General features: G+C 32.7%; 1 protein-coding gene across 1 annotated transcript in view; it reads right to left on the reverse strand.

The window, feature by feature from the left end:
• LOC140044440 (uncharacterized) overlaps nucleotides 1–21,100 on the reverse strand; it is a 29,880-nt gene that overhangs the window by 6,697 nt on the left and 2,083 nt on the right. Inside the window, exons 3-11 of the mRNA XM_072088952.1 lie at nucleotides 13,277–13,347; nucleotides 9,349–9,454; nucleotides 8,924–9,020; nucleotides 8,271–8,375; nucleotides 5,978–6,251; nucleotides 5,441–5,539; nucleotides 2,399–2,479; nucleotides 801–942; nucleotides 203–289 (exon numbers count right to left, since the gene is read on the reverse strand). Coding sequence (XP_071945053.1) covers nucleotides 203–289; nucleotides 801–942; nucleotides 2,399–2,479; nucleotides 5,441–5,539; nucleotides 5,978–6,251; nucleotides 8,271–8,375; nucleotides 8,924–9,020; nucleotides 9,349–9,454; nucleotides 13,277–13,347 — 1,062 coding nt within the window. The remainder of the gene's footprint in view (nucleotides 1–202; nucleotides 290–800; nucleotides 943–2,398; nucleotides 2,480–5,440; nucleotides 5,540–5,977; nucleotides 6,252–8,270; nucleotides 8,376–8,923; nucleotides 9,021–9,348; nucleotides 9,455–13,276; nucleotides 13,348–21,100) is intronic.

The raw sequence follows: 21,100 nt of genomic DNA on the forward strand, positions 1-21,100 counted from the left end.
AATTTTTTTGCTTTAAATTACATCTCTTTTTAGGTAAATACATTTTTTTTCGATCCAATTTTTGGTCAAAGTGGATAACTATTATGTTACATTAAAATGGAATATTAAAAAAAAAATTTGGTAAGAATTATTTTTTCAGGGGGACAATACATCTTTAACTAGCATGTCGTAATAATGTGATCAGAAGATGTTTTAAACTCACTTGTTACAAAGCAATGTCGGCATGCATACCCGTAGTATTCTCCATCGTCTGACTCAAACTCATCCTCACTCGCAGAACTTAAGTCAACTGTAATTGAAAGAAATAAATAAAAACATTATAATATATATAATATAAATAAAGCAACTGAACTTGCGCAATTGTTTGTGGCAACTGAACTTGCGCAACTGTTTGTGGCAACGCATCAATTTAATTTCTAGATGCATCATCATCATTACGTAAGTGTTTGTGGCGATGTTTCATATTTAACCCTAGTCACATCATTTATAATTACATCATTGTTTGTGGCAATGTTTTCGTTTAACCCTAGACGCATCATCATCATTATGTAATTGTTTGTGTGAACATTTTACATTTAACCCTAGACGCATCATCATCATTATGTAATTGTTTGTGTGAACATTTTACGTTTAGCCCTAGACGCATCATCATCATCATTATGTAATTGTTTGTGTGAAAATTTTACGTTTAGCCCTAGACGCATCATCCATAAAGTTCATAATAATAAATTATTTAATTTTCAAGATATAAGAAACATCACATGACAAAAAAAAGAATAAATACTATTGGTATAACTTACTGTATTCACTATTTGGGGGTCTATTGGCACGTAAAACTTTCATTCTTCTTAGCATACTCTGACGGCGCCCTCGTCGGTAGATTCTTTGATTAGCAGCTTCTGGAGTCTTTTTCCAATAATAGTAATATTCTACGAGTTCACACTGTTGACAAAGAAATCAAAAGAACAATAACCAAAGAACGACGACCAAAGAACAATAGTATGGTTAATCTGCACTGATTCAATAGAGAATGAGCAAGTTGGGGTAATCACATCATTTTAAACTTGTCACCAAAAATAAATCCGCGAAAACTTTTACTTTTAGTTTTAAAAGACAAACGTTATAAATGATGTCCGGAAGATCTAAATAAAGTTTAAAAGATTCACAATTTCATAATGATACTGCAAATAAAATCGCTTTTTTTAATTAAAAAAGAGATAATCAATCATTAGGAATTAGTTTCAGTTAAATCCTAAAGAGACCCAGGATGGCTTTCATTTTACAATTTGAGAAAAAGCTCTATAGCGTTTGCTAATTGCTACCATTTCAAGCGCTCAATAAAAAAATATCTTTCGCTTTTTAAATGAAAAAAATATGTTAGCTTCAGTTAAAATCAAACTGAATTAAAAAAATGGAAATATAAATTGAGTTAAAGAATTAAACCATATTTAAATTAACATTAAACAAATTAAATATGTTTATTTTTTCACATATGAAATTTCCCTTTCAGCCAAAATTAAGGTGTCTTTTAGGATATAAGTATACATCTGTTGATATCTAAGTTGTTTGTAATATTAATTAATTAAGGCTCATTAGAGACAATGAGATAATTGATAATCTTCTGAGTATTTTTAATTGGCAGCTGACAGGAAGATGATTTTCTTATCTTTTAGCGTCACGTATCGTTCAACTATTAATAACTCGAGGAAGTCTCAGTAATCCTCGGCGACAGAGATGAGTTTAGAAAAATAAAGAAATTTGTTTTGACATGTTTTCGATTTTGTTTGACAATTACAATCTCTTGTAAATGGTAAAGTTTCTCATCTATTTAGTTTTGCTGCTTTTTGGTTTAAAGATCATCAACTAAAAAAAATAGGTTATGTAGCCCCAGGTTGTAATGCATCACTTTTGACAATATCCATCTCAGACATTAGTTTGAAGGTTATCTACCCAAGGATAATAATAATGACTTTTAAATTGTATATGTTTCATCATATCCACTGTAATATTAATCAAGGCTATTACAAAAATGTTTTTTTAAATGGTTTAAGTTAATGTACCAAATGGTACAAGGGTTATGGGATCACGACCATATCATGTGGTCTTGGCATGAAAGTAACCTAATTGAGTTGAGTAAATGTTGGGGGTGGGCTTAGAGTTTGGGAGATAGATTTGGAACAATGTACTACTGCAGTAACTGCAGTAGAATAATAGTGAACAATTTATAAATCACAAGACATATTAAAGGTTATCTAAATATTTATGTTACAACAATATAATAATATTATGTTGTTGTAACATAAATAAGATATTATTATATTGTTGTAACATAAATATTTAGATAATCTTTAATATGTCTTGTGATATATAATAATTATTAATATTAAAAGCAACTCACTGTTTGTTTACTGGGTATCAGTTCTTTTCTTATTCTAAAGAAATTCTTTCCAAATTGTCGAAGACCTTTCACAAACAATTTCTGTAATAAGAAAACAAAATATGTAATACGTAGGCCTATTGATATTATAAATTGTTCTCAGTTTTAGTGAAAACTAAGGAACTCGGGTCCCTGCGGGTCCATGGCAGCCACAGTACACAGCATACCATTATCAGGATACTAAGGAACTCGGGTCCCTGCGGGTCCATGGCAGCCACAGTACACAGCATACCATTATCAGGACACTAAGGAACTCGGGTCCCTGCGGGTCCATGGCAGCCACAGTACACAGCATACCATTATCAGGACACTAAGGAACTCGGGTCCCTGCGGGTCCATGGCAGCCACAGTACACAGCATACCATTATCAGGACACTAAAGAAATGATGTCTACACATTTCCAATGTTTTGGACAATGATGTTTATGAGACCAACATCTTTATGTCCCATTCAAAGAGGCAATGAGAGTATAGTATCTTACCACTGATATAAGCAGTATGGAGACATGTCTCAATCTCTTACCTCTAAACATTATAGTTCAATGTACCCTACCTATGCCATATCAAAACTAAATAGTTATTTTAGACAATAAACTGTCAAGTTATGGGTTAGAGGTACATTAGTATACATTTTTTGATGATCAAATACAAATCTTCTTAAATAATTTATAAACAGGTTTAACATAATGTAGTAATAATAATTTAGTAGAATAAATTTGGACATAAAATAATATAACTGATGTAACATTTATATACTAGGTAACATTTATATACTAGGTAACATTTCCTGTATTATGGATGCATTATAAAAGTAGTAGACACATTTACCAAGTGTTTAGCATATCTGATAATAGTCAATAATGCAATTACTGTATCTGATATTCTTGTTTCAGTATCTGAAATACTATCTGCTACAGCTTTATTTTGAAGTCTAAATTTTAGCAATATTTGGAAAAAATAAATATTGAATGCTTTTTAAAATTTTTAATTAGACTTAAAATAGTATTATTGCTTTTACTTAATATTTTAATTTATATTTTATATATTGAATGTCTACAGCAGTTTTCTACAGTACATTGTGCTCCTTTAAAATGTGTTCATGGAATAATTAAGTTTTACACTGTTAAAACTAACATAACAATTTTATTGCAGTAAAAATTTAGTTACTGCAGTAGAATAATAATTAAAGTAATTTAACTAAAGTAAAATATCTCTGTTTAAATTGAGAATAATGTATGGTTCAACCGAAACATTATTATTAGATATTAGAAATAAAAACCACCATAAAAGGATTATCGTATCAAAGAGTACTTAGATAGATTAATTTTATTTGTGTGATTATTTGCAAAATCGAAAATGCGAATGAAGGGCTTAAAATATTGAAGTTCAAAATTAAACAGAAATAGTGTATCACGACAAGAAAAATGAATATTAAATATTTAATCAGACGTTGAATAATCACTTCCACAGAAAAAAAAATGTTTTCACAAAATAAAATGACAAAATATATGGTTAAATTAAATTTAACCAAAAACCCATTGACTGGCTGCCAATATGATATTAAAATGGCGTATTCAACAATAATTTTTTGAGGGGGAAAATACATCTTTAATAAAGGTTTCTTTAGAAGTCCCAAATGTTAAAAACAACAACAATTATTATTTTTTATTGTATATGCACTGTCTCGCTGTATCAACATGTCAAGTTTCATTAGCTTTATTTTTAATATCTCTATTAAATGTTTAATTCCCTTAATTTTTGCAAACAATTTAATTCAGCAATTATATACAGTACACTCAAAATATTGTTGTGCATAAAATAAACAGGTCAGCTTTAAGTATTAATAACTGCAATATTACCCACCCATGGCATTATAATATTCCAGCAGGTATCTATGTATAGCTTAATATTTAATAATGACTTTAATATTCATTAAACAAAACATGTTATAATCACGAATACAGGTAAAAGGAGAATTCAGTTGCAAACACTATCAAATATTGTTTGAAAAAAAAAACAGTGTGATGTGCTCAAATATTGTAATGATGTGTCCAAATATGGTAGTGATATGCCAAAATATGGTAGTGATGTGCCAAATATGGTAGTGATATGCCAAAATATGGTAGTGATGTGCCCAAATATGGTAGTGATGTGCCCAAATATGGTAGTGATGTGCCCAAATATGGTAGTGATGTGCCCAAATATGGTAGTGATGTGCCCAAATATGGTAGTGATATGACATCATTATGTACATATATGAGCACAAACACTTTTTTTGTCGCATAAAGTTTGATAATGTGGACAGAGATTAATAGACAAAATCAGAGCCCTCGTGAGAATTCTCACAGCTGCTATACGTCAGCCATTAAGGGCACAATGGGTTGTCATCATAAACATTGTATGAATTAGCTGTATTTGTTGTACTGTTTGATTGATTTGTTTGTCTGTAAAGCATCTTTTGTGAATATTAACCAACAGCGATCTTTTATTGGATTAAAAAATGATAGACAATAATATCAAAAGGATTCCTATTTAAATTATATTGGTAAAATACATTGAAAGCAAAATGGTTGGCCAGTTAGTATTAATTCAATTTTTTTACTAATGTATTGTAAACTAAATGTAACCTGTAAAACGGAGGCGTCTATTCAACCCAACAGCAAAGGAACATTAATTAAGGGACATCTGGGGACATTAATTAAGGGACATCTGGGGACATTAATTAAGGGACATCTGGGGACATTAATTAAGGGACATCTAGGGACATTAATTAAGGGACATCTGGGGACAAAACATGGCTTTTTATTTATACTACCAGAGCCACACAGCAACGGCCATTCAAGATGTTCAGATGAAAAGACCATGTTTCTGATGTCTTAAATCTTAAGGGATAAAAATATGTGACCTATTAACCTATCTACAGAATGGGACATTATTTAAAGGGCATCCATGTGAACAGACCACTAAAGATTTTAAGAAGCAAACTTAAAGGTAAGGTACTTACTGTCTCTTCCTCGGTCCATTTCTTGTCAACTGACTTTGGGACTGGGTCTTTGATCAATGCTTGTAACGCCTTACTTGTTTGGTAGTCATAATGATGAAGCTGTTGATGCAACAACAATAATTAAATAAATAATTGAACTTTGTTTTAGCAAAATACACAAAAGTCTCAGTTAAACTGCAGTTTACAAATAAAACTATAGCACAACAACCAAACAAACGTTGCATGAAATCTGCAATCATGAAACAAAATGAACAAAGTTGAAACTGTGGTTTTGGCTTTATTTGAATGAAATGTGTGTGTGTTCATCACACAATAGAACGAAAAAAAGGGGCTCTGTCTACACTATCAAACTTTATGTGACAAAAAAATGTGATGTGCCCGTATATGGATGATATGTCATATCACTACCATATTTGAGCACTTTTTAAAAACTAATTTGATAGTGTAGACAGAGCTTTAGAATGATCTAGGATAACCTGTGACTTGCAGCCTAATTTGGCTGAATTGTGCACAATTAACTAAGTTTAAGGAACTCACAATATTTAAAGCATTAATGGTTGTAATATCCTTAGACGCAGCATCACAACCTTCCTCAGGTGAACCGCCGTCACACATGCCTACAAACGCTGCCATGCTTCTTGCAGCTCGTAAGTACATCAGTAAATTCACGTCCTCTATGTGCGTTTTCCACGTCAGCTCCTCCTTCTCCGTTGTAGTTTGCCCGGTTGGTTTCGGCTTACATCGGTATAACGGTAGCACGGCCTGGTGACTTGGACCGATTTTAATCTCTCCTTGGGTGCTAGCAAGACGTCTGTGACAAACAATAAAACCGTGATTAATAACATTTTTTGTTTTTTATATATTTAGGCCAAGGATACCCATAAGTGAATTTATTTCATAAATGTGATAAACATACGTATGATTCTCTACATAAACAAAGGCCCTGTTCAGACCCATGGCGTTAGACCGTTTTAGCGTACGACGCTAAAAGAATGTGTGTCTGAACAGTTGGGGATTAGCGTACAACGCGTCGTACAACGGTTGTAGCGTTGTAGTGGAAAACGGTTGATAGTACCGTTTTAGCGTACGACGCTACTGTAAGTCAACGTTGTATCCAATCAGAACGTTTCCTGTTATGACGCGATACAAGGTTTGACCTAGGCTGACATCTTGTATCGTCAATGTGTGAGATGGATTTCAATAACAAAAAGGCCAGAATAAATAAGGCCTAACTACACTACAAACTACTAACTATCAACTGATTACCATTATATTTTCTAACAAATGACATAAATACATGCACCTTGTATTTAAACAGGGACTACGATCCCATACGCTTTTAGGCCTAGGCCTAGCTAGGCCTAGAGTCGATCATTCACGCATTTCATTCAAGCTAAAAACTAGCGTGGGACATCAAGTCACTCATTCATACAAGGCAGACTAGACTGGACAAGTTTAATGCTGAAAACTAACCCCCTAACTCCTAAAAAATTCAGTAAACAAACAAGGGGAGCTGTGTCCCTTTTATTAGCAAGTTAAGGGTTATTTTCAACCGACTGGAACAAAAAATATATATCTTTGACTGGACTGGATAGACTAATCACAATCAATTTTTTCTTCATCATTAGAAGGCTTGCTTTATTTTCGTAACACAAGAACCTGGGGAAAATGTTTTTAACACAAAATAAAACAATAGAAACAGAAATTTGGCTTTACTATATTTTTCTTAAATAAATGCTGAGGTATGTTTTATTTACGGCAAATTTTGTCATAATTGTAGGGCTGAGATCTAGGCCTATATACAGAGTGGAAATAATGATGAAAACACGTGGGTAAGAGCACATGAAATGCAACTAGAAACAACCTGAATGACGTACTTCCGTTGTAACGATAATCGTACGCTATGGGTCTGAACACCTCGTTTTTTTCTCTGCGGTTTGTAACGTGACCTTGCTAGTAACGTTGTATGCTAAAACGGTCTAACGCCATGGGTCTGAACAGGGCCAAAGTCTTATTACAATTAAAGCCCCATTCCCTACGTTTTTTAGATCTAATTTAAGATCACAAACTATATTTAATGTAAAAATAATACTATATGGTCCTATTGCGATAACTTTTTTCGTCTTTAAACGGTTAAAAATGTGAAAAATAAATCGATTTTAATAATTATAGCGGCCCGCTATAAATCCCAAAATGCATTGCGCGCGGATTGATATTGTTGTTTTTCACCTGTAATTCGCCCACTTTTCGATCGATCGTGAAGCCAAAACAAATGGAAGACTCCTAACTTTTCAGCGAAAATACTGGGTTTTCCCCAATTTGTATCAACGGAGTCTGGCAAAAATAGAAAGACAATTAATGCAGCAACTATACAACGTCAAACTAGGTATATAGCTAGCGTACGATGTTCGTACGTTACCGATGTTTACCAGCTAGGCCTACAAAACTAAGCCTAGCTAGGCTAGGCCTGAGACCGTCCACGAGAGGTCGATCGCCGCGAGCTACTTAGGTAGTGCATTGTTTCTCACTTTTTATCATAATTTACCATAAAACGTACATTTAAGACAAGGAATGACATGGTTTAATGTTTTTAAAGTGATATATATGTATTATTTTCCAAAAAACGTCCAAAATTGCAGGGAAGGGGTCTTTAAGTCTCATTGGGTGTGGAGTTGTAAATTGTCCAGACACTGACTTCATTAAAAGTTGAAAACAAATATTTAGAAAATAATGTTTTAATGTTACTTTTAACCTCAGAAATATTCTGGTTTCTTTGTTTGAGTAAATTTAACGTAACATTTCGTAATTTTAAAATGTTTAAAACACTTACCTAGTTTCTGGGTTGTATCCAAGAATATAAAAGAAACAATTGCGATCAGCTTCAAAATCTTTTGCACTGTGGATGTCATTATAATGCTTCACGGTACATTTACCCCTACGGAAAAATTGAACAAGTTAAAACCAATTGATCATTCCTTTTAGTACAATATTAAAGACGTTATTTCCAGTAATTTACTGTCATGTTTACTAATGAAGTTATAAATGGAATAAGAATTTAAATTTCTACATAGTTATAACTGTATAAAGTTAAGTGTAGTGTAATGTTGTAGTTATATTATCAAAGACTACTATATTTAATAAGACAATTTGGAAATTGGAGACAACTCTGGGATATATTGTTCCCTTGGGTTGTCAAAACTTGAATTTATATTTATTCATTAATTTTACTCAAGGCAACAGTTTCCCAGTAATGTGTTTTATAAAAGGATCTTGTCATAAAAAGTGTGTGACTTTCTGTAACTTTATAAACACACAGTGTAAGTCTCGGGCGTGTCAGATATAAACAGCTCACGGTTCTTACCTTAGTAAACACACAGTGTAAGTCTCGGGCGTGTCATATATAAACAGCTCACGGTTCTTACCTTAGTAAACACACAGTGTAAGTCTCGGGCGTGTCAGATATAAACAGCTCACGGTTCTTACCTTAGTAAACACACAGTGTAAGTCTCGGGTGTGTCAGATATAAACAGCTCACGGTTCTTCACCACAGGATCAGTGATAATAAGATCAAAACCAGAATCTGAAAAAACACATCATGAATAATAAGATTTATAGACCTAATGACAGGTGACAGACCTAATTTGCATATTTGCTACTTTAATGCATATCCTTAATTTGTATATGATATTTTCTGATTGTACCTTTTAAACATGTGTCCACATGTGTACAAAATTCATGGTTATGAATTAATAAGATACCAATTTCATAGAAAAAAATCAGTTATGTTATAAAAAAAAAAAGAAGCTAATTTGCATAATTACTGAATACTGAATACTATACATTCTGCAAGTTGTTCTCTTGTTGGAATGAAGAGGTCACACTCTAACTTAAATAAATCCAGTTCTTACTATTTTCTGAGTGTCGATCTTGAACCAGCAGCTGATACACTGTCTCTGGTACTTCAACATGGCGATAGTACCACTTGGCTATCAAAATCACATTCTCACGTTTACTCTAGAATCAAAAGACAAAATCTTAAAGCTCTGTCTACACTATCAAACAAGTATGATATGCCCAAATATGGTAATGATACAGTATGCCCAAATATGGTAGTGATATGACATCATTATGTCCGTACTGTATATGGGCACATCACATTTTTTTGTCACATAAATTGATATTGCAGACATAATCATATTTTAGAGCTTATAGTAAAAAGCAATGTTTGTGAAACCCTTTCATAGATAAACATTTGGATTATACAACTCATACATCACCACATCAGTGTCTCCAGAAAGACATTCACTTTTATTTTATAAAGAAAACAGAGATATTTTAGTATAATATCTTTATGAAGGAACCAACAACCAATGAAAGAAGATTTTAATTACCACAACACCACTATTTTAAATCAACTCTTCTCATAACAATAATATCACATTACCAATAGAAAGAGGACATATTTTGTAACCAATGATCAAGTTCTATTACAATTTAAACTAAACACCAACAATAGGATCAACAAACAAAGACAAGTCAATGATACATTTAACCTTCAAAAGAACAAAGAGCTAATATAAGAACCTGATGCAATGATTGGCATGCATTGTAATGGGTATCTATCACATTTCCACATAAATCCGCTAATTGTACACTTTTTACAACATGTCAACTGGTATTACTGTAGGCAGGTAGAAATTATTAGTGTACATTGAAAGGACTGGTAAAAGATTAGATCCGTTAATTGCATTGTATTTGCTGGGATTGAATGATACAAAGCTCTTTATACTGTTTATTGACATTGATCAAATTGAGGAAATAGTTGAGGCAGAAAAAAACCAATGACTAAGAAATCTAAACGGTTATGTAAGTTTAAGCATAGTAAATTCTCTGTAAAATCAATTGATTGTGATTTCTCAATAATGTTATTACCATTTTTGGCATTAATTAACATTAACAATGATAACATTTTATGTAAAAGTCACTACAGTAAAGGTCTTTCACCAATATTTAATTTTTGAATTGAATGGTGTATACCCGCGTGGAGTGTCATGAAATGAACACTGTCATTCGATTTGATTAGTCGGCTCCGGAACCGTGCCAGAACAGGTGTGAAAGTGGAGTTGTGGCTTGGTGGTTATGATTCTTGGCTACCACTCCAAGGGTCCTGGGTTCAAGTCCTGTTACATGTCAGGATTTTTTCTAAGGACAAAATTACAACTCCAGTTCCAAAGACTTGTAATAAGAGTTTGTTTATGTAGAGCATCTTGTGTATATGTTTGTCTTGTGAACCTCTGAGGGTCCCTAATGATCAGCAATTGCTGGACGGATCACCCTCATTAAATATTGTTTAAAAAAAAGACCCTTAACACTTTGACTGCCAAACACGAAGATCTTCGTTTTTGGAAACACAACGCTTGACTGCCAAACACGAAGATCTTCGTTTTTCGCGTTTTTTTACGAAATCCGGTAGATAGGTTAATTATTGGTATATACTATAAATATGAACACTATATTCGGTCTGGACCGTAAATATTTTACAATTTGAAAGTAACTAATCTGGTTTAGGAACGACTGTCAAAATGGTACCTGTCGAAATAACAAACACCGCGCATCACAGTAGCGCGTAGAGCGATGGCTTGGCGCATTGTGTATCGGTCGTGCGCTAGCTATGCCGCCGAAGCATTACAAAGGTTTTTGTGGATTGACATGTTTGTTTGTTATCTGAATAAAAAATAATGGAGTCATTTTCAATACGAAGTCTTTAATTTTATTATTGTATGTATACCCTAATTGTTTTGGTGTTTTACTGAAAGTGACCGAGTTTCACGCAACAAACTTGTTTTGAAATGGTATGGATATTATCATCAGTTTACTATCTAGGCTAGTAGTACAAGGCTAGCCTAGCTTAGGCCTAGTCGTAAAACGGTTCCGGACCAACTTTAGGCCTGGTTAACTAGGCCTGGTGTCTTTACTATGTGGATTTTGGCGAAACATTGATGTAAGATTTATGATTAATAAAATGTAATACATTTTTCGATAGTGATAACTTGTTTTTATAGGCCTATCGGTGCCGTGTAAGTAATTTTGTTGTTGTTTGTTGATCTCACCGGGCGATATTTTCATATTGTGATGTCTTGCACAAAATCGCGAATATCTCGACTTTCTTACGCGAAACTACGAAAAACTCAAAAAGTGTGTTACTTTCATTTTACTATTACGATTTACATATTGCGCTTTAAAAATCGTTCTTGGTACCATTGTAAAGCTAAAATCTTTGTGATTATTTTAGTCTAAATTACATATAAATCAGATCACATACATGGTTTCAATCAGCTTTAATAAAAACATCGAATTGGGCTAAAAACGCTGGCGGTGGCAGTTTCTAACTGGAAAAACCTCTGGCAGTCAAAGTGTTAAAGCTGGGTGAATAATTGCATTTTAAACAGATTTTAAATGTAAAAAAAAATTATGATTATTGAGATGTAATGTAAATAAACAGCTTCCTGCTAAGATCTACAATTAATCTGTCTTAGTTTTTTGATCGAACCTTTGATTACTAGTCAAAGGCCCGGCACCGTATTTAATAACCACAGCTGAATAAATATTACAGTTCTAAATGTTCATGTTGTAGTTGACATCAGCATGTCTTATTATTAGATCTGTGATACTAGCGTTTATCATGCCACATCTATCTATTGAGGTAATTACACCTGATAGCTATCAGAGTGGGGAGTCCTTTCAACATGTATCAAATCCTACGTTTAGGCTGCTACGAATAAAATTGGTTCAGTTTTCAATTACACTCCTGTTAATACACACCCCACGGTGCGCTATCAACATCCTAAATCAACGGCCAATGTTCACCCAAGCGTAACAACTTGGCCGATTTTAGTCTTGAAATAGGAAAAAGAACTAGTAACTAGACAAACAGGATAGTAATGTAAAGTGGATACATCTGTTCGGAGAAAAAACTAAAAATAACTATAATCTGTCAATGTGATATAAATGTTACCGTAGACAAAGTATAGTTTTATAAACAATAATGATAAGTACAATACAGGGATTGTAACAAAATACTGAGATTACAGTAAGTTTTGCTGTTTTTACAAGAAAATTGTACTTAAAATCAAAGTATAAAATAACACAAATTTAAATTCTACACTCTGGTTGTTGTGACACAAAGGCTGGACAAATACCAAAATCTTCCCAATCTAATTAACTGGCATCTGTATAAATGTAGATTTTAGACAAATATGTGCTTAATAATTCTGTGCTTCTGAAATTCTAACTAGAACCTACAGTAACATTAAAATGTTTGCATTACAAGTTTTATAACACACCTGATTGTATTTGGACAAATTGATTGGTTAATGCGAATCATGTGTTATTCGGCATTAGCTCTACCTAACAGAAAGGACCTGATGTTGAAACACAATGGTTTGTAATATAAACTCTTTATTATATTTTATGTTTATTTTTATATACCTCTTTATCAACTCAAACCTATGATACTGTAGGACAATTTAATACAGTACCTATATTACCATGTTGGTAATGATTTTTCTTTTATGTTTTTGCAAACAGTTTAAGAACCTGTATCCGTCATATATTGTATTGTTTTGATGTATTATGTTAAATTGGATGCACCACTTCTGTGTGTGCCACCGATGCAAAGGTGTCATTTCCTAATAAATTATTATTATTACTAGAATCATTCCTCATGTTAAGATGAACCCTTGGATTAGAGCTTCAATAATTAACTTTATAACAGTCTTGCTAAGTCAGTAATTAACTAATCAACTACTTAACTGTCTAATCAAGTACTTAACCTACCACTTTAAACTCTTGGATGGTTCCAATAAAATATGGAAGATCTGCTCGCTGACTGTCAATGAATACACTATCTGAAAAACATAATAAGAATAAATAATTAATACTCCAGAAATAAACAGTAAAAATGAACACAGAAATATTTTTTTGTATTAAATAACATTACAAACAAAATATACTGTAAACTCAATTTTGTTTAATGTTTTAATGACTGTAGACCTCTATATACCTCTGTAGGCCTACTGTACAACTACTATAGACCTCTATATACCTCTGTAGTGTAAACCTACAACTACTGTAGACCTCTATATACCTCTGTAGTGTAAACCTACAACTACTGTAGACCTCTACAGTATATACCTCTGTAGGCCTACAACTACTGTAGACCTCTATATACCACTGTAGGCCTACAACTACTGTAGACCTCTATATACCTCTGTAGGCCTACAACTACTAGAAAAGTGTGTTTTTTGTTCTATGCTAGCTTATAATTAATGTACTTCACCATCTTTAATATTGTAAATACTGTACTCCCAGTACAATGTAGCCTATTGCTTCTTGCTGGTAAAACACACTTTGGAAGAACTGTACTGTGTACTGTGTAGGCCTACAGCTCTCTAAGTGTTGTTATTTATTCAATTATTATACTGAAATACGTAACTAAAAAATGAATAACAAACTACAATGCTATTATTTCAATTGATCTTATTGAACACAATGATGATTAAATGAAGTATGGTGCTGGTGGATACTCTGTGGAATTGTCTTAGCAATGAACGCCTTGGGTCGGTATTAACGGCACGCATTTAGCGTTTAGATGGGCTTTGTGATGGCTCTTCTTAAGTGCTCAAAACAAATTAAAATGTGTATACTACGGTGATTATGATAAATAGATGCACTAGAAGAAAGTAGTAAAAATGATAACTATTTATTATAACGTCTACAGAAACTGTATTGTTAATTAAAGAATACATAAATAAATTATATTTTAAATAATATAAAATAACTTTTTCCTTTTTCCTATTATGAATATCCTAAATATTTTAAGAAGTCTCTGCTCAGTGGTGCATACAGCTTTAAAAGGTTGAAAGAAAAACTGTTACAAAATACTGATTTACTCAATATTAAGAATCAAACAATTTCCTATTCAACCTCGAGGGAAAGAACAGAAGACAAGTGTTGTTAACATGAACGCAAATCCCATCAGGACAAGATGTTAACGCAAAATAATATTTTGTATAATCAATATTTTTTATAATATTTCATACGCATCCAACAGCAAGTAACTTGCCAATTACACAATGGACAAACTATTATTAATTTATTATTATAAACTCTCTTTTGAGGCTTATGGAGTGAAGTTGATAGAGTCATGAGTTTAACAACCCTGCCACTGTAAGTCAGGATTGAACCCTGGACCTTGGGATTGGAAGGCATGATATGATGACCTCAATCAATTTTACAATCCAAATTATTTTATTTCACTCTACAAACCACCACAAACATTGATTAAAGTTGTAAGGCTACTGTACTAAAACATATTTAGAAATGATGGTGTGTAAAGATTTTACATAATAGTGATATTTATGTATTTAGTTAACTTTATTCTACAAGGGTAGTTCTAACAGCTGTACTACAACAGTGAAGCTGACTTGAAGAGGAGTATAGTCGCTATCTCGGGACCGTTCTATGGTTATCACCAGGAAGGCTTACTTCATCAAGGCTTCTATGAATGGGTGAAGAGTTGGGAGCAGGAAAACTAGACCATAGACCATAGACCATACCCCAGGCCTTGTCTTTTAAGGCAAGTAAGAGCGATCACTCGCCTAAAACACTCCTAAACTGCCCTTGAGGAGTGCGATTTACAACACACCCTAATTTGGTAAACTTCTACAAATAAAAATACAAACAGCATACCTACAGCACCTCTGAATGTATTGAGGAGTGCAATTTGTAGCACACCTATGATTTTCAAAAGACAAGGCCTGATACCCAGTACCGTTTTGATTACGATCAATCGAGAAATTACCTCACGAGCCTGTACAGTAGATATAAACCTATATAGTGACAATTTTTCTTTTAAAAATACTGTGTTACTAATTTAAATTTCTTGTATTAAATTAAGGTGTTTATTTTACTACTTTAGAATATTCCAGTAATACTTTAATGGAATTAAGCTGTTGTACAGTATGTGGATTTGAAATTTATAGTTGAATCACATTCAGTATTCAAAACATAATTTTTTTTTTCCATAGTAATTCTTAAATCGGACAATTTCTGTAGATTATTCATCCATAATTTGATTAGAACTAAAAACACTTCAACAAGAACTTGGCCTTGTCTTAAGCAGAAAAAACAACATTTTGAGCATGTTCAACGCTATACTATTCTTATTGAATTAAGCTGATCTTCCGGTAGGCCCCACTATGGTTGTCAGTTTATATTAACACCTTTGAACTGTTCAATTTACATACCATTACATTGGCTTCCAACAGTCAGTTGGTATTTAATAAAGTCACCAGTAAAATACTATTAACAAATTTGAAGAATTATACTGTTGAACTTAGAACCAAGATAATTCAATTCAGTAAAACTTTATTATTCCAAACTCTGAGAAAATTTAAATCATTAGAAAATATTCGCATACGATTTTATCATGCTTTTGTAACGTGATATAAATACTTGATTGGGTAATTTAAAAATATTGATGATATAATATCCGTTATTAGTAATAATATAGTAATAGTAAAGCATCCCATACAGGTTTGTTTACAAAAAAGAAATGACGATGGTGGTTTGTGGGCAGGCTCCCACTTGAGGGTATACTTCATGGACTATACCATTTGTGGAGAGGGGAATTCAATGAAAACTTCTACTTTTCGAGTTATATCTCACTCTTCGAGGAGAAGGGCTATTGTTGGTTTATCCAGGTAAGCTAGGCACGAAATAGACTAAATAATACCATGGAGGGAGTAATATAGAAGAAGATGCTGTACACATAGTGCACTTTTATACACACACTGTAAAGCCTTGTCTACACTATTAAACTGTATTTGTCAAAAAAAGTTTGATGTGCCTATATATGGTAGTGATATGCTTAAATATGGTAGTGATATGACATCATCATGTCCATATATGGGCACATCACATTTTTTTGACACATAAAGTTTGATAGTGTAGACAGCTTTATACTGTAAAATATAAATAATATAGATTTGGCTCTTTGTAAAGCTCTGTCTACACTATCAAACTAGCTTGACTTGACAAAAAAAAGTTTATTGTGCCCAAATATGGTATTGATATGCCCAAATATGGTAGTGATATAACATCACTATATTCGTAAATGATGGGCACCTCACATTTTTGTTGTCACATAAAGTTTGATAGTGTAGACAGCTTAACAATAATTAAAACATCCATGAAAACACAAAAACACAATTGTATAAAACATGTACTGTACAATTAGGAAAGTTTAAAAACCACTGAACATCAACATTGTTGTTGTCAATGTCATACAGGACAACACAGTACAGTACAGTAGGCATGACCCTTGTAAGCCTCTGTAGTACAGTACCTTAGTGAAAATAAATAATATGGCTTTAAGAAGATGCAAGGTGCTTGAAAAAGCACACAAAGTAATTTAAGCGATAAAGACAGGAAGTTATCATTGAATGAATAGCGTAATAGAGGCTGGCCGGCCGCAGCAGGAGGAAGGAGTTGAATACTACAACGTCGTTAATAAATGCAAACAGGAAGATGTTTCAACAAAAGATGCTCATTTTAAACGGAACAATTAAACAATGTGTAAACTGTTCATACAAATCATACAATCATTTTATAATCATCTGCTAATTGTTGAATGCTAATTGTTCTTTGTTCCTTGTATGTTTCACTTATAATTTTATTATTATTTAAACATAATAATTATTTTATTAACTTATGTAAAATCTTTACAATAATAATAATTGTACTAAAGAATTTAAGTTAATGAATAATTATGTTTCAAAAATGAATTTTTAATACTGTATTCTCTTTTATTTATTTTTTATTTCATTTCATACGCATCCAACATCGAGTAACTTTATTTTAAAATTTTGGATGGTTTATAATAATTTACAAAGAAAATAAAACAATTGAAAAAGAAAAGCCTAACATTTTTTCATAATTATTATATAGTGTACTATACTGTATTTTTAATACAGTTAATAGTTTCATACAAATTCAATTGAGAAATGTAGATATAGCAGATACTTGGGGAAAGTTTCCTGTTAAAAAATATATCAAAGCTGATTTATTTTCCCCATCAGCAGCTTAGGGAGTCTCTTGGGAATTGCAGGCAAGTTGACTCAAATTGCAGTGAAACTGAGCTGATTTACAATCAAATATCTAAAATTGGAAAAATTAAAATGTATAGTCTTAAAATAGCAAGCAATTGTACAGACATTACAAATAGTGTAAATGTAATAAAATTACAGTAGGTAAAAAAAAATAAAACAATCCACAATTTAATTTAATGAATTTTTTCTGAATTATTATAAAGTTATTTTATTTAAATAACTGGCAAAAGATCAAGAAATAAAACTCTGCATGTACAGTAGCTTTTAAATTAAATTTTTTTATGAATATTAGTTCATTAAATGGTTCTTTGTGTACTGTGGAAAAAAAACTCAAAAAGTCCCAAAATGGTGTGAAAACAAGTGAAAAAGGTCTACAAAAAAGGAAGAAAGATGAATTTCAGCACCTAAACCGAAGTATGGGGATACACCCTCATCACTAACCACGACTATAGACAGCAATACACAACTCAATTTGAGTCAGTATGCTGTTCTTAAGTCTTAATTAAATAAAACACTTAAAAACAATGTACTCCGAAATGATAACGCACACGATTGTGTTTACAATGCATAATCCTAAACTAAACCATGCAGGTAATTGTAGAAGGGACAAAGTCCAATAAATTACACCATGGATCAATTATTCTTACAACACAGTAATAACATAATTAACTATGTAATAACAATTACCTCCATTAGTGATAAACTCAGGTATACATTAGATGTTTGTAAATAGATAGATTTGTAAGATTGTAAATACAAATACACTTTGATTGTTCAGTGGATTATGATTACATTGACTACACATTCAAATGAATGGGCATGTTTAACAACGCTGTATTATTAATGTTTGTCCCATGTTTTACGATTTCTTACAATCATACAGCGGCATAATTCGCCAACTCAGCATGTTTTGTCACAACTGTGGCTCTCCCACTGGGACACGGAGGAAACCCCTCATCACCATAGCAACTCTCCCACTGGGACACGGAGGAAACCCCTCATCACCATAGCAACTCTCCCACTGGGACACGGAGGAAACCCCTCATCACCATAGCAACTCTCCCACTGGGACACGGAGGAAACCCCTCATCACCATAGCAACTCTCCCACTGGGACACGGAGGAAACCCCTCATCACCATAGCAACTCTCCCACTGGGACACGGAGGAAACCCCTCATCACCATAGCAACTCTCCCACTGGGACACGGAGGAAACCCCTCATCACCATAGCAACTCTCCCACTGGGACACGGAGGAAACCCCTCATCACCATAGCAACTCTCCCACTGGGACACGGAGGAAACCCCTCATCACCATAGCAACTCAATCAACGCCTATAATTCTTGTGAGTCACCTGTGTGTAACTGTAAGCTGTAATTGCAAGCCCTCTTTTCTATTCTGTAGTTTTAAAAATCACAGGGAGGTACAGTATCCATTGGGAAAGACAAAAGCTGGATGACAAAGACTAGGCTAAAGGCTGGATGACAAAGCCTAGGCTAAAGACTGGATGACAAAGCCTAGGATTAAGTAAATTGCTGGTCCATAATAACACACTTCCAAGAAACGCATCAATTGATATCCCTCACATTTCATTTCTGTTGCATCCAAAAAATGTTAATAACAGGAGTTGTAACTGTATAAAGACAGTACCTAGTATTTACATTGTATACAGGTTGTGCCTTATTAAAGGGTCTTGTATGTAATAATAATACACTGATTGATGTATAAAAATGTACTGTACGTTCCAGTACAGTACTCTACAGTAAAATGTACAAACACAATATAATTTATCACTCAGTTTTCAGTTATTATTGTACTTATGCCTAACTGTACAGTACTGTATGTAGTAATTGTGCACTACAGTAACCGAATTAATAATGCATTGTAAACATTATGAATGTTGCATTTTGACATTCATGATTAAAGTCTACAGTGTACTGTATGTAAAGATAGAAATTAGATATTGAGAACTTGACGCAATTTACTGTCTTCTCTCTCACCGTCGCCGTCGTCGTCTTCGCAACTAGCCGGTAATCTTATCCACATCATCGTTGAATACTTAATTGCTATCGATGTAAAGCTGCATCGTTTCTTTCATGCTGTTTAACACTTTGACGCATCAAATAAACCTGTTAATGTTTATTGATACGTCCATATCAACTGTTAATTATGCATGCAGGACTGTGTGCATGTCTCCATTATAACACCGACCCAAACCTACTGTATGCTATCTTTTGTGACTTAAAATGAGCAAATTGTCACCACTACTACAGTATACTCATTATTAACAACCATGACAATAGATAGAGTAGTCTATCTATCAGTAGTAGTACAGGAGTACAGTAGTTTTGGACAAGAAAAAAACCCTGGTCTTGAGGAAAACAGACTACAATACTACTGTACATTTAATGTTTTTTTGTGTGTGTTATACAGTTACAGTACACTGTATTATTTGTATTATATATTATATTGCTTGCATTACTGATCACAAACTTGTGAAAGAACATATTTTTATTTTATGGTGAACGAGCTTTATATTCTGTACATACAGTACTAAAATTGTATTTTATAATTTCGTGAAAAAATAAAGATTTTGATTAATTGATTGACCTGTACATTGGCAAGCAAAATGGCAGAGAAATTCAATTCAACTTGATTAATTATACTGTATTATATCTAATGTTGTAAAAGCTCAAAATTTAAATCTATTCAAGTCACTCCTCAATGATGATCATTGGAAGTCCCTTGACTGCAAGTTTACTTTTACACATTTATAAACACTTTGGAACATTATGTGTACACCCGGAGCCCTAAGCATCTATATTTTGGTTATAAGAAGACAGGAAGGGTCATATAAGCTATATTTAGCTTTCTAACCGACCCATAACATCAAGCAAGTATCAAGCAAGCAAGTATATAAAACAGAGAAAGATATACAAAGCATTATAAGACAAATTGAAGGGCTAATAAAAAGCACACCGGGTTTAGCATTGTACTGTTGTAGATAGATTGTTTATTATAAAGTTGAGCGGAATATATCAGGACTTTACTTAAATTTTCACAAAAATCATACATAAATAAAACAATAAATAAAAGGTTGATCTTTAAATCATCATGATTAAAACAGGTGCTAAAATATGATTAAATAATCATGATAAATATTCAAAAGAAATGATAAATATTGAAAGAAACCAAATATATTTAATTTCTTTGTTTGCACTGACTTTTAATTCTTTTATTGAATGTATTCCAATGTCATCAATTAAAGTAACAATACAGTCCATGCATAATCAACATACAGTATAAAGTATAAAATGCAAGAAATGTTTTCTATAAAAACAATTTACAGTACTGTACAATGCTAAACTATACTGTTCAAATCATCAACTACTGTATACATTTGGGAAAAGGATGATTGCAATATAAACATCAATTTGGTACTAATTATCCTCTTTAATATTGTCATTATTTTAAAATTTTAAATACAAAGA

This window comes from Antedon mediterranea, chromosome 3 (genome assembly GCF_964355755.1).
Source record: "Antedon mediterranea chromosome 3, ecAntMedi1.1, whole genome shotgun sequence".
Classification (NCBI taxonomy): Eukaryota; Metazoa; Echinodermata; class Crinoidea; order Comatulida; family Antedonidae; genus Antedon; species Antedon mediterranea.